General features: G+C 34.2%; 1 protein-coding gene across 1 annotated transcript in view; it reads right to left on the bottom strand.

Moving 5' to 3' along the window:
* PKHD1L1 (PKHD1 like 1) overlaps nt 1-13857 on the bottom strand; it is a 194951-nt gene that overhangs the window by 59465 nt on the left and 121629 nt on the right. Inside the window, exons 50-54 of the mRNA XM_074201203.1 lie at nt 11799-11990; nt 7109-7260; nt 6103-6262; nt 4998-5169; nt 1200-1288 (exon numbers count right to left, since the gene is read on the bottom strand). Of these exons, the coding sequence (XP_074057304.1) occupies nt 1200-1288; nt 4998-5169; nt 6103-6262; nt 7109-7260; nt 11799-11990 (765 nt within the window). The remainder of the gene's footprint in view (nt 1-1199; nt 1289-4997; nt 5170-6102; nt 6263-7108; nt 7261-11798; nt 11991-13857) is intronic.

The following is a 13857-nucleotide window of genomic DNA, read 5'->3' as shown; positions in this document are numbered from 1 at the left end:
TATGTATAAATATATATAGATCTTCTTATGGTACTAACTTGCTTAAAAAAATCTCTGATGGCTTCCTATTGCTTCTACAATCAACTACAAAATCAACTTCAGACCTGCAATTAAAATCCTCTACAATGCTCCTCCAACTTAACTTTTCATATTTAGTTCAAAATTCACCTTTCACATACAACATATTTCTGCAAAACTAGACTCTTAAGTCCCTTACCTTCACCATTCCATCTTAAGTCTCTATGCCTCCAAACAGTCTGTCTTTCATATCTGAAAAGTTTTCTATCCTTACTTCCCATGTCTTATAATCTTTAGCTTCCTTTGAAGAATAATTCAGGTACCACCTTCTAAGTAAATCCTTCCTTGATTTCCCCAATTTATTTTTTTTTATTCCCTCAAACTACTTTGTATTTATTTTTGTGTATTTGTTAATTTTTCTCAATAGAAAATAACTTCTTGAGGGCAGAAATTTACTTCTCTCCTCAGTGTATAATATATAGTGTCTGCGATCACAATTGAAATCCAGTCTTCCCAATGGAATCCAGTGCTCTAGCCATTGTACCATCAGCTGCTTCTCTGTTTTGTTTTTTTCTTCTTAATTTTCAGTTTTCATCTTCTATTAGCCAGCATGCAAAAGGTGCTGAGTAGTCAATCATTTTTATCTTTACCACTATCAGAAATCCCTACCTAGTATCAGTTTGGTTGTCTCTTTTCTTCATTTTTCAAAGCACACTGGACTTTTCAAAATTATCTCACTAGCACTTAAGGGAAAGAGAGTAAAACAAATATTGAACAACATAAAGAGTAATCAATTTATAGATGTTCCTAGTTGAGACATAAATGTCCTGGACTATTCTCATCTATCTAGTATCTGGGGACAAAATCAGAGGGGCAAGTGGAAATGCCAGTCACTCTCTACTAGAGGAAGGAAAAACATAAGGAAAACCAAGAAAGTGGTATTGGAGAAGAGACAAGGCAGATATTTTCCCCTGTCTATTTTCTGTTCCCAGCTAGTTTCCCTAACTTTTATTTCTTATTGATTTCAGGAATTAGTGCTTTTAGATCCCCAACTGTCTCACTAACACACTGTCAAAGTTCCATCCCCCTGATTTTGAAGCATAATCTAACAATCATAGCCACCTTGGCCCTGAGTCTTCTGAATGTAGCATAAGCACAGGGATATTCGGTTTAGGTGTTACCTTCAGGAATCACCACATTTGCTCCTTCTTGAGGGATACTATAATTATTTTCTGGTGATGATTGCCAAAAAGAATCATTAGACCATAAGCTGAAAAAAGGAAAAAAAAATTTCAATTCATTCTCACTGAGACTGTCACCATCAACACTGCCAAAAATATTTGTAAAACCACAGTCCCCAGGATTTTTGGGATAATGGAGTAACCCAATTGAGCTAAGTGATTGCTCATTTCTTTGTTTTTGAGTTTACAATATCATGAGCAAGATCAGACATGTACAGTGAATAAAATAATATGCACAAGTTTGTTTTTTTGTTGTTTTTTCCATATTACACAACTCTTCTCTCATTAGGACAGGGATAATGAGGTTTGTGTTCAGGCGTTATGGGAAATATTTGTTAAATATATTAAAGTATTGTAATATTCCCAAAGTAGTGTTTTAGTGGGGGAAATACAAATTGAATACATTGATAAATATTTAATGTCTTTATGATACTCAAGAAGTTAAATATGGAATAATATTTTCTCTATGAAAAATTATTTTATTTCTTATGCATATATATTATGTAAGCATATATATACACATTATGTACACATGTAAATATATGGAAATATATAGATGTGATATATAATATGTACACACATACATATATAGAACTATACTGTGTGCACATATACATATATAGGATATATAATATATATTATGTACACATATGATATAGATATCCATGGATAATATTAGAGATATATATAACAAACTTTATTATTGATTTCCTCCTGGAGCCTCTATTTTTTTGAGGTGACCCACGCTGACCTGCCTTCATTCCCTCCCAATTTTGTACCTGACTTTCTGGATTTCAAAAGCATACGTTTAATGCTGAAATATCATGGAACTTCCTTCAATGTCTGCTGCTGCCTTATTCTAGAACAACTCACCACCTATGAAGTCTGGTCACCTACATATGTCTCTTTTCAAGCACACCCCCCTTCTCCCATCTTTAAGTTCTTCCTATAGTCTCCATATTGGGAAGAGGTTCAGGCTGCTCTGCTTTTATTCCCCTTCCAGTCCTATTCCTGACTTTCTGGATATGTCCTATACCTTCCCACTCATTACACCTACTTGTAAGGTTCTTTTTGCTGTGGTATCTTCCCCTCTTAGAATGTAAGCTCCTTGAAGACAAGGGTTGTCTTTCTTTGTAGCTTGTATATGTAACTCCAGTACTTAGCACAGTATGCATATGACACACATAAAATGAAATACTTGGTTCACAGTAAGGGTTTAATAAATGTTTCCCTTCCTTCCTTTCTCCCTCTCTCCTTTCTTCCCTCCCTTCCTCCCTCCCTCCCTCCTTCCTTTCTCTCATGTTAAATGGGGAGAACAGGAAAATGTTACTGAAAGCCAAGGGGTACTAGAACTAAAAATGATTGGAAACTCCTGTACTTCATCATCGTCACCATATCTACTATCATATTTGCATGAATATATCATGTGGTTAAAAACTGACTTGTCTAAATTTCAAAGGGTGTTATATGTTGCTGTCTTTCATGCTGCAAAATGGGCTGCTGCCATTTTGTGGGAGATGGATTTGCTATATTCTATCAAGAAATGGGTAGATAATATGAGAGGAAATATCTCTGGATTGGAGGTGTTTAATCAGAAAGAACATATTATTGAGTTATTTAGATTAATAGGAATTTGCAGCAAATTGAAGCAAAAAGCATAGATGGGTTAATGATAGAGATGCACATTAATACATCAAGAGCCTGTTATTCCAACCCACCTATGACTTAGATCTTTGAGAGAAATTTGCCACTCAGAGAAGTTAAGTAACTTCTTATGATAATGCAACTAATAAATGTATTAATGATGAATTTGAATCAGGTCTTCTGGACTTCAAGTTATTGTTATAACTTATTAATTAATTGATAAAAATTCATTAAATGTCTAATATGACAAGCATTCTGACTGATGCTGCAATATAAAGCCAGAAATGGAAAAGTTCTTGGCTTCAAAAATTTGCATTTTAACAGAATAGACAATATATGTAATATATAAGTATTAAGTATATGAGAAATAAATATAAAGTAGTTTGCACGTGGAAGCATGAGCAGTGGGGGAGATTAGGAAAGTCCTCATGACATTTGAACTGACCCTTGAGGAAAGTCTGGATTCTAAGAGCTTGAAGTGATAAGAGAATTCATTCTAGGCTTAATAATAATCATATAACAATAACAGCTAATATTTCTATTCATTCTCTCAAAAATTTGTGATGTTCAAAAATTCTTTAAAAGATTTATTTCAGGCAATTGGGTTAAATGACTTGCCCAAGGTCACACAATTAGGCAATTATTAAGTGTCTGAGTCTGAATTTTAATTCAGGTCCTCCTGACTCCAGGAATGGTAGTTTATCCACTGTACCACCTAGCTGTCCCCTCTATAGCACTATAATGTTTTTAAATCACTCTATAAACATCTCACATTATCCTCACAGCAGATAAGGAAATGGAGGCTGATCAAAGTTAAGTGACTTTGTCAAGGTAACACAACCAATAAGTGCCTGAAACTGAACTTGATTAGAATCTTTTCTCCACACCTGGTACTCAATTTACTGTATTACCTAGCTGCCTCTAAAGCCTATGTTAAAATAAATACAGATAGAAATAGTGCAAGGTAGACAAAAATACAAAGTGAAATGAAGCATAAGTACATCCTTATTTTTTACATGATGAATTCCTAGAAACTGCATCTCTCTACTTATTGAACTCCCAAGATTCCCATTAGCTTCTACCTAATGGGACTTCAGCTCTGACAAAGGATAAAATATAAACTCCATTTGACATTTAGACATTTTCAAAATTTTACTTTGTCTTGATAGAGGAGGGAAGTACTGAAGAAAAAGCAGTCTTTGAACCTGAATTCAAATTCCTTTTCTTACACTTCTTACTTGTATGGCTTTGAAAAAGTCACTTAAACTACTTGGACCTCAGTCTCCTCATCTGTAAAATAGGAGGTTGGACCAGATGGCCATTGTGGTCTTTTGTAGATCAGTCGGTCCACTTTACTGCTTTCTTAAACAACACTCCATAAATTCTGTGAGCTAGATACTCTTACTTCCCATCTCCATGTCTTTGTACTGTTCGCCCACTTGAACTCTCTCTCTCTCTCTTCCACTCTTTTTGGAATTAACTGACTTTCTTCAATATTCAGATCAAGTGCAACCCTTCAGCCCTCTACTCCTCAGTTACCTTGTATCTTCTTTATATATTCTGTGTGGATACATACACATACACACAAATAGGATGCATACATATATATGTAAACAAACATACATGGCTTCTTTCCCATTAGGATGTAAGCTTCTGAAGACAGAGGCTATTTTGCCTTTGCTTTTATATATCTCTAGCACCTAACATAGTCCTTGGAACATAATAGGTACTTACTCAATGTTTGCTTCCTTACTTGCATTATAAAATAGATTACTGTAAAGCAAAATATCACAAAGTGGATTATATTTTCCTATAGGAACAATGTTGCTATTGTGATCAAGAACTCAGTAGTAATTATTATTAGCACAGTGTTAGAAAAAATAGCCCTAAGATAAAATAATTTTTAAGATTAAATTTTATATCCTATAAATGTGCATGAATCTAATGGGACTAAAGAGATACTAATATATATATATATATATATGTATATATATATATATATATATATGAAAGAACACCATCATAAATGACATAAGATAGGAAAAGGATTATTAAAGAAAAATAATGGAAGACTATTAAAGAGAAATCACATACGTGTATATTTCTGGACGTTTTCTAGGAAGAGGAACATGTATTGGAGAATCTATGGGAGTACAATCCTGAAAGAAGCAACAATAAGCTTGGAAATTCACAATAACATCTCTCACATCAGGATCCAACGTCCTTGAAATAGCTTGGTTTGAAGGTAGATAATTTCTTCCTGTCACTGTAAGCAAGAACAAAAAGAGCTTTACTATATTGTTATCAAAGACTACCTAAAATAGATATTTTATACTTAAAAAACCCCAATAATTTAGAAAAAATATTATGTAACTTTGAAAATTATTTTTAGATTACAACCATGACACATCCTAAAGTTGATATATAATGAGCATGGATATTTTGAGGAAAATACATTTAAAGTGACTGTAAATCATGAAAATGTATTTCTAGTGATTCATTTTGGGGCAAATGTTGACAGATTATCTGGCACAGTCAAAAATTGCTGGCAAAAACTTAGAGAAATTTTAGAAACCTGATTGAAGAGATTTTTTTCATAAACATTTTCAATCTCTTCAAAGTAATGAAGCACAAAGGTTGTATAATAATGTGAAAAATGATAAAGTCTGGTGCCTCTTTCAAATATATTTGTCCTTTTTATGAAAGAAAAAAAATTAAGACTTTGTGTAGTAGTACTTAAACTAGTCTCAGGAAGTCAAACCTTTGTCTTTAATTAATATATGTGAAGTATGAGTTATATAATGCATTAATTAATATCATAACCCCTTCTTGATAAAAGCAGACTTCAACACTCCAAGGACCTGTGATTTCCTTCATATGCAGACATCCTTCACCTTTGCAAAATGAGACTCCCCTCTTGACTAATTAGACTATTTGATTTATTGCTATGCTGGTAAAAATGTTAACTTTTTATTTTATTAGCACAAAGTCACTCAGTGATGAGCCTTGCCCAATTTAGCTAGATTGATTTTCAGAGGGCAGAAATACAATCCACAGCAAATTCCATACTGAAACTTTTCCTGTTTGGTAGAGATGGTCAGAAATTCTTGATTCATCTAGTCTCTGAGAACTCAGTATTACTTACATGACACAATGAGATGCTGGAATAGAATACTGCAGTAGGTGAATGAATACCCACCTAAGTAGTATAAAGTACTAGTGTTCTTCTCAAGATGCCAGTCTCCATTCCTACTAGTGTTCAAGTCAAGAGGATTTGAGGAGCCATTCCTCATATCAATAATATTGAACATATCAGCTTCTTGAGTAAAATTATGGGATATTATGACATAGTCTTCATCCTGTGTTTAAAAGAATCCTACAATGTGATTTTCTTTGTATTTTAGTGTGAAAATTAGAAAATAAAGTGAATTTTTATGACTATATAACTAATTAGTTGCTCCATGACTTTTTAGGGCTTTAAAAGTTTTGGTTTGCTTTCCCCTTTGATTGGATATATATACATAAATATGTGTTTATATACATAAAAATATGCTCGTTCTTGTATTTTTTCTCATAACAACACTATGATGATGATGAACAAATGAACAAATTTCTGAGTTTGATCTTATAAGGAAGATATGTCCTTTGAATACTCCAGTTATCTATAAGAATTCCATTTCTAAAGTGTTTAACTTAGACTTCAGGGAAAGCTTACATAAATGTAACATATGACCAAGATTTTGTAAAAGTTTCAATATTTAGACAAAGGATCTTCAAAAGCAGTCAAATAACAATTGTCCAAAGATTATAGAGACAGTCAGTGGAAGGAGTTTTATCCCTGTAATCAGAGGACCCCAGCTCTGATAAACACCATCTGTGTAAACTCTAGTATTTCATTTTTTCTCTCTTGAATCTCAGATTCCTCACTTTTCAAATAGGAACAATAATATTAGTACCAGACACCACTCAGAGTAGCCATGTATTCTTTTCTAAAAATTTTTTGCAAGGCAATGGGATTTGGCTTGCCCAAGGCCACACAGCTAAGTAATTATTAAGTGTCTAAGATCAGATTTGAACTCAGGTACTCCTGACTCTGGAGCCAGCATTCTATCCACTGCACTACCTAGCTGCCCCAGGAAAAATATTCTTGAACTATAAAGGGCTATAGAAATAGGAGCTACTAGCATACTAAATTTTTTTCTTACCTTAAATCCATAGAATGTGGAAGCATAGGATATATTAGTGATGTGTTCTGCACCTTTAAAATACCAGTTAATATGATCTGCATTTGGGATCAATGCCATCCATCCAGACATATGAGTCAGTCGTTTCTTTTGAAATGGAATGATGCTTGTTCCTGTAGAAAAGCATGGAAAAAATTAATGACTATCTATCAGTAACTCTGAAAGATTTCTATTTTCATAATGAAAAAATCCCTTCTTGGCTTTTAGCATTATCCAGAAAGTTTAGAATATCTATATCTACTTTATAGGGGTTCTTAATGTTTTTTAATGTATCATAAATACCTTTGGCAGACTGGTGGCTTCTATTGATCCCCTTCTCAGAATAATATTTTAAATGAATTAAATAAAATAAATATGATTACAAAGGAAAGCAATTATATTGAACTAGTTATAAAAATATTTTTTAAACTCAAGTTCATAGGATCTAGGTAAACAACCTCTTCTCTAGAATTTATTTCCTTTACTTAGAGTTCTAATTGCTTTCTTTTATAAAATACTAAAACTTTTTATTTTCTGTTCAAAATATAATTGGTTGTCTATTTATAGTTTGGGAATAAGAATTTTTTAAAAGTATCTGAAGTTTTGGCTTAAAGCATGTCAATAGTTCATCTTCTCACTTGTATCATAAGTTAAACCACCCTACCCAAGAGACAGGAAAGAGAAAATAAGAGTAGGGCCCTATTATCACATGCCAGTCATGGTGTATATAGGACAGAAACTTCAAGGTACCAAAGGGAAGAGTAAGTTTTTGGAATTAATAAAAGTTTGAAGAGGTGCTATGCAATACCAAAGATAATATGCTAAATTTAAATCCTAAAATGAATGAGAGCAGAAGCCACTAATTCCCAAAACTTTTAGAGAAGGTTTAAATTTGGTTGCTGGGAGAGGTGGCAACAGGGAAATGAATACAATATAAGATTCCATCCTGGGAAGGGAGAGAGAATGAGTTAGATGGCAGGAAGCAGGGAGTATACTTAAAGTAGAGATTGCATAAATTGATACAGAAGGTACCCAGATTTTTAAGTAATTTCACAGAATTTTAGATTTGGAAGGGACTTCAGTTGGTCATTTATACCAATCCGTAACTAAAAACAAGAATTACTGTTATAATCCAGCCAGCAAGATATCATCAGTCATTCTTTGAAGGGCTCTGATGGTGTTTTTGGAGAGAGGGGAGGGTCATCTTCCATCTATTTTTAAATAGTTCTGGAAGGAAGTTTTCCTCTTTCAAGCCTTAATTTGCCTTTTTTTTTTTTTGCAACTTCTATCCATTGTACTTAATTTAGCCTCTGGGACCAAAGAGAAGAAGTCTAACCCTTCTATCTGAAAATTCTTCTACTAGTATCCAAGTTGTACTTGAAAACAACTCTAATAGTTATGTTACCCTGGAGATTTCTTTTCTTGAAACTAAACACTTCCTGTTCTTCAAACAATATTCATTTGACTTGGATTTCCAATCTTCACGAGCTCCACTGTACCTTTGTTAAATAAAAATTTTATTTATTTAAGTCTATGGGGTTAAGAGTGATGCTCAAGGACACACAACCAGGCAATTATTAAGTATCTGAGGCCTGATGTATGTGTGTGTGTGTGGGGGGGGGGTTTCAGGGCAATGGGATTAAGTCATTTGCCCAGAACTTCAACCTTGGAACTAAAACTTTTCAACCTCAAACTAAAGTCGAAATTTCTTTATTTGTTTAAGCTCTCAATCCAAGGTCACACAGCTAGGTAATTGTTAAGAGTCTGAGGTCAAATTTGAACTCACTGCACCACCTAGCTGCCCCACTGGCACCCTTTCAATGTCAAACAATGTCCCTGGAATTTTGAATGGATTCTCTGTAGTGACTTTTTGCAAGGACATTGTTAAGTGGTAAGAGTCCCACAGGATGGGCTGGTTAAGAATGGGTTATAATCTGCTTCAGTGGAGGGACTCTCAAATCGAGACTCTCAAATTGAGTTCATAGATCTATTTGAGTTTTTGATTATTACATCAAAAAGTCTAAAAGATGACAATTCTGCTAGAAAACTCCAGATATATCTGACCAGGGAAACTGAACCCTGAGAATATTGCCTTCTTATTCCTCAAAATTATGTTCTCTAAGGGAAGAATCTTTTAGGTTTATTTTTGCCTACAACATCACACTCTTGTTTGTATAGCTTTTCATCAAGTTGCCTATTTTTATAAGGTAATTTTGCATATGACAAACATTTTTTCCATAATTTAACTTACTGGCATAAATTGTATTCTGGATATATATATATATATATATATATATATATATATATATATATATCTCAGAAGAAAAACAAGTACCATTGAATTTTTTACAAGGACACAACTTTGCCATCTATTGATGACTCAAGCAAATAGCAAGCACAGGACCTCAAAACTAAGAAAAATTAGAACAGGAAAGGACAGTGGAGAAATATAGACCAACTCCCTAATTTTATAATGGGCAAATTGAGGCTGATAGAAGTTGAATGATCTATCAGTCATCCAAGGAAAGCTACAGAGGTGGGATCTATACCCCATTCTTCTCACTCCAAATCCAACATTTTTCCATTATATGACAAAAATGAAGAAATGAGTAGTTAATTATTAGTCACACTACTAAGACACCGTTGTTGCCATGAGAATACTGAAGGTGGCAGCAGTGATTGTTATCCAGCTAAAGCAAAGAGGAAACTAGAGGCACAGCCAGGTAGGCACACACACACACACACACACACACACACACACACACACACACAAACACACACACTATGAAAAAAATATATATGCAAAAAACTCTTGGCTAGTAAATACACTCACAAAACTTTGAGTACACCTAATTAAAAGGACTTTCTAATGTCTATCTCAGGGTCAAACTCCTCCCTTAATCCCCCTCCCCTTCAGTGATCACTTCAGGGATCTTGATTTTTGACTGTTTCTCTTCCAGACATACTTTCCCAACTCTGATCTTCCAGTTCCATGATGAGTACCATATCTCAACTTGTTTGCCCAAAAGTTCAGATCACTAACTATTTCCCGACTCCACTCTTGTTCTTCCAAAGCTGGAAGGTATCACACAGCACCCTGGAATCCATAAAGCCACAGCCCCAAGGAAGGTTTTGATTTTAGGTTGGACTAGGAAGAAACTACCTTCATAGAGAGTAAAGTGACTTATTAAAAGACCATGACCAGTCCAGAGGCAACTAAGGAGACATTTTGTTAGTGACATTCTTATAACTTTAGTTCCTCATCTGTAAAATGCAAAATTCTATCTCACAGAGGACTAGTGGGAGAATAAAATGAGATAAAATATGTAGTGCTTTTGCAATCTTAAAGTGCTATTTGTGTTAGCATTTATTATTATTAATAATAATAGTTAATAATGTTTATCTCATTTAATAATAAAATAATACAATAATTACCCAAACCATAATTCATATAGTATTTTCAGTTTTGCAATGTGCTTTAAAAACTTTAGTTCTCTTTATTGTCAAAGCAACCCTGCCATGAGAAGTGTGCTATGGTTATTTTCTCCACTTTATAGATAAGGATAATAATAGTGAGGATAATGTAGCAGAGGAAATATGAGGCAGAGACAAACATTCTGTGATGACCATATTAAATAGTTAACTAATTTTTTTTTTCTGTGCTGGTGTTTAAATCCTATCACATTGCTATCTAGATAAATAATTCCCATTGTTATTGCAAATCAACTGGACATGGGATATCAAAGTTATCTTACCAAGAATGAGGCAGCTGGTGGTGTCACTCCCAATCTGTATTTCTGGTGCCTCAAAAATTATACATAAATCCACTGAGATGAAGGACACTATCTAGACTCTAAACACTCTTGACCCCTCAAGACATGCATGATAGACTTAGTCTGGGTCTATGTGTTAGTCATTCCTTAGTTCCCCCTGCCCAAGTGTCACTCTAATCCCTCTGTTTCCTCTTTCCCAGCATGTACTCATGCTCTGCTCCTCTATATAAAACTTGGCCTTATCCTCTATTGACTGCTGCTGATCAGCCCAGCTGCAACACCTTGCGAATTTCCTTATCTTTTTATGCTGTTTATCTCCTGCTGGATGCTGCTTATCAGTCCAAGTGATATCCTCTTTTTTAAAATTTTTAATTTTTATTTATTTTTTTACAAGTGATATACTCTTGCGTTCTTTCTTTAATTTTGCTAAGTTTTCTTAACTAATGTTTATCCCCTAAGGGAATCAAGGGAATCAGTCTAGATGAAATAACCTTGAACTGTTCTCTCTCTCTCTCTCTCTCTCTCTCTCTCTCTCTCTCTCTCTGTCTCTGTCTCTCTGTCTCCCCCCCCATCTCTCTCTGTCTCTCTCTCTCTCACCTTTTGCTAAAATTTCCTTAAGAAATCTAGCTTGTATTACTATTCAATTTTCTCATTACTTTAATATCCACAGGAATAGGTAAATAAACTTTTTTGTCCCTAAAACCTCTGGGTCAAGCGTTGATCTTTAAGTGAATTTATTCATAATCTCAAACTCCTATAAATATTTTCCCACTGACAATGATAAAATAAAATAATTATCAAAACTATTGTTGGTAATAATGACAGTTTAAGTCAATCTAGTCCCCTCAAACACATTTACATAATATCTACAAGAAGTCAGACAATTAAATTAAACTTGCCAAAAGAGTCTGAAAGAATCACATCTTTTTCCAACAGAGAGACTGGGGAAGGCTTGTTGAATGCTAAGCGGTGGAAGCTGACAGAGGAGTCACAAACTGATCCAGGAAAACCAAAGCTCCATTCGGCTTCTTGTTTGCAATGTGCAAGGTCTAACAATGAGCTGTGTGGAACAACTGAGTGTCCCTTGTGTCCTGTGGAATAAACATATATTTTATTGCTCTCACTTCATTGTAGAAAATTAAGAAATGATGAATTGCTTATCATATATAGTAGAGTCATGATTTTCTCTTCCTTGATAAATGACATGATACAAAACCTCAGTTGAGTCAAGAGGGGACAGGGACCCTAAAAGACCAGCAAAACACTACTGGCAGAAAGGGAATTGAATGAGGGAAAAGGAGGTGGGAGGAAGAATAATTCATCTCAGTCTAACCTCTGTTCACTCCTTTTTAAACCATTTAATTTTTACTAACTAAATGCTAAGCCCTAATAAGTCTACTTGATAGCAGACTTTAAGTCTTTTAAATTTGGTGTGCTTTAAGGTTAGAACCCTTAAGCAAAAGCCTTGACCACTTTATTCCAGTTACAGTTCTTCCATACAGGACTTGTGACTCATTTAATTATGTATCTCATTTTTTTCTGAATTCATTGATTTAAAGTACCTGGCTCTTATAAATAATATTTTATTCCCCCATTTACATATTAAAATGATTTTAAAGTATTTTTTCAAAGTTTTGAATTTCAAATTCTATCCCTCTCTCTCTCCTCCCTCCAACCTGGGCTGGTCAGCAGAACAAAACACAAGTACTTGGATTTTTAAAATGATTTTTAAAAGAGTGATAATTTCCATTTTATATAATTACTTTAGAGTTGCAAAGCATTTAACATATAACAGACTTACGAGGTAGACTTATTAACTCTATTTTACAAATAAGGAAACTGAAGTTAAATGAATCTAAATGACTTGTCCATGTCATGGATCATGTTTCAAAAATGCATCTATCAATTTAAGAATCATGTATGTCAAAGAAAGAGAATTTGCTATAATTTGTTATTGGCATAATAGACTGTATAGACTTTCAATAAATTTTCATTTTATGAGAACGTTGGGATCTGGTTAGTTGAACATTCTAGTTTTCAAAGAATCAGAATATAACAAAATACTCAACACTAAAATTCTACTTAATATAATGTTTTCTTTGAAGACTCACCAGGCACATCAGGGTCCTGATATGTTGTCTAGGGGCTTTTGCCAAGAACATTAGGCATCATTATAAGCTCTTATGGTGATAAAATGAGCTGAATCAGTTCTAATTCCATATTGTAATACATTATAAAATAAATGTTTGTTGTCAACTTGTTTATTTATCACTGGTCTTTTTTCTGATCAAGCAAGAGGGTGCAATTTGTAAAGGAAAATCCTATTACTCTTTCTGTCTCTAATTCTAGTTAAGTGAGTACTGAACAGTCAGTTTTGTTTCAATTTTCTCAGGCAATGAACTGTGAACATTTGCTTAGATGACATGCCTCTCCCCTTAAATGACAGCAAACCACAGTGGCTAAAGTGTTGGATTTATAATTAAAAAAAGACCTGGTGGATGGTACTAGCCAGAGTTTAGGAATGTGACCTATGACTCCACAGAGATTGTAAACAACAAAGGAAACTCCAACAATCCCATGGGATCATGGGCTACCCTGACACTATGGGTTTGGGGAGAGAATTAATTTTACTCTGTTCTGATGCCAGCCAGGACTTGTGAGTGAGGTCTCCCAATAAACCCTACTAAGTTGGCAAGGTGGTATGGGCCCTTCTTTCTTCAGTATCCTTTAGGAGGATATACCTGCAATTACCATTATCAAGGCAAAACAGGATCTTCCCCTTACTCCTGGGTTCCTAACCTACTTTTGAAACTTTTTAGCTGTGGGATCATGGGCAAGTTCCTTATCCTCACTGTGCCCCAGTTTCCTTATCTATATAGAAAGGAGATAACAGTGCCTACTTTGTAAGGTTATCATGAAGACTGAATAATATGATATACCCAGAGAAACTTTTATAAA

This window comes from Macrotis lagotis, chromosome X (assembly GCF_037893015.1).
Source record: "Macrotis lagotis isolate mMagLag1 chromosome X, bilby.v1.9.chrom.fasta, whole genome shotgun sequence".
Classification (NCBI taxonomy): domain Eukaryota; kingdom Metazoa; phylum Chordata; class Mammalia; order Peramelemorphia; family Peramelidae; genus Macrotis; species Macrotis lagotis.
This window is presented reverse-complemented; position numbering and strand designations above follow the sequence as displayed.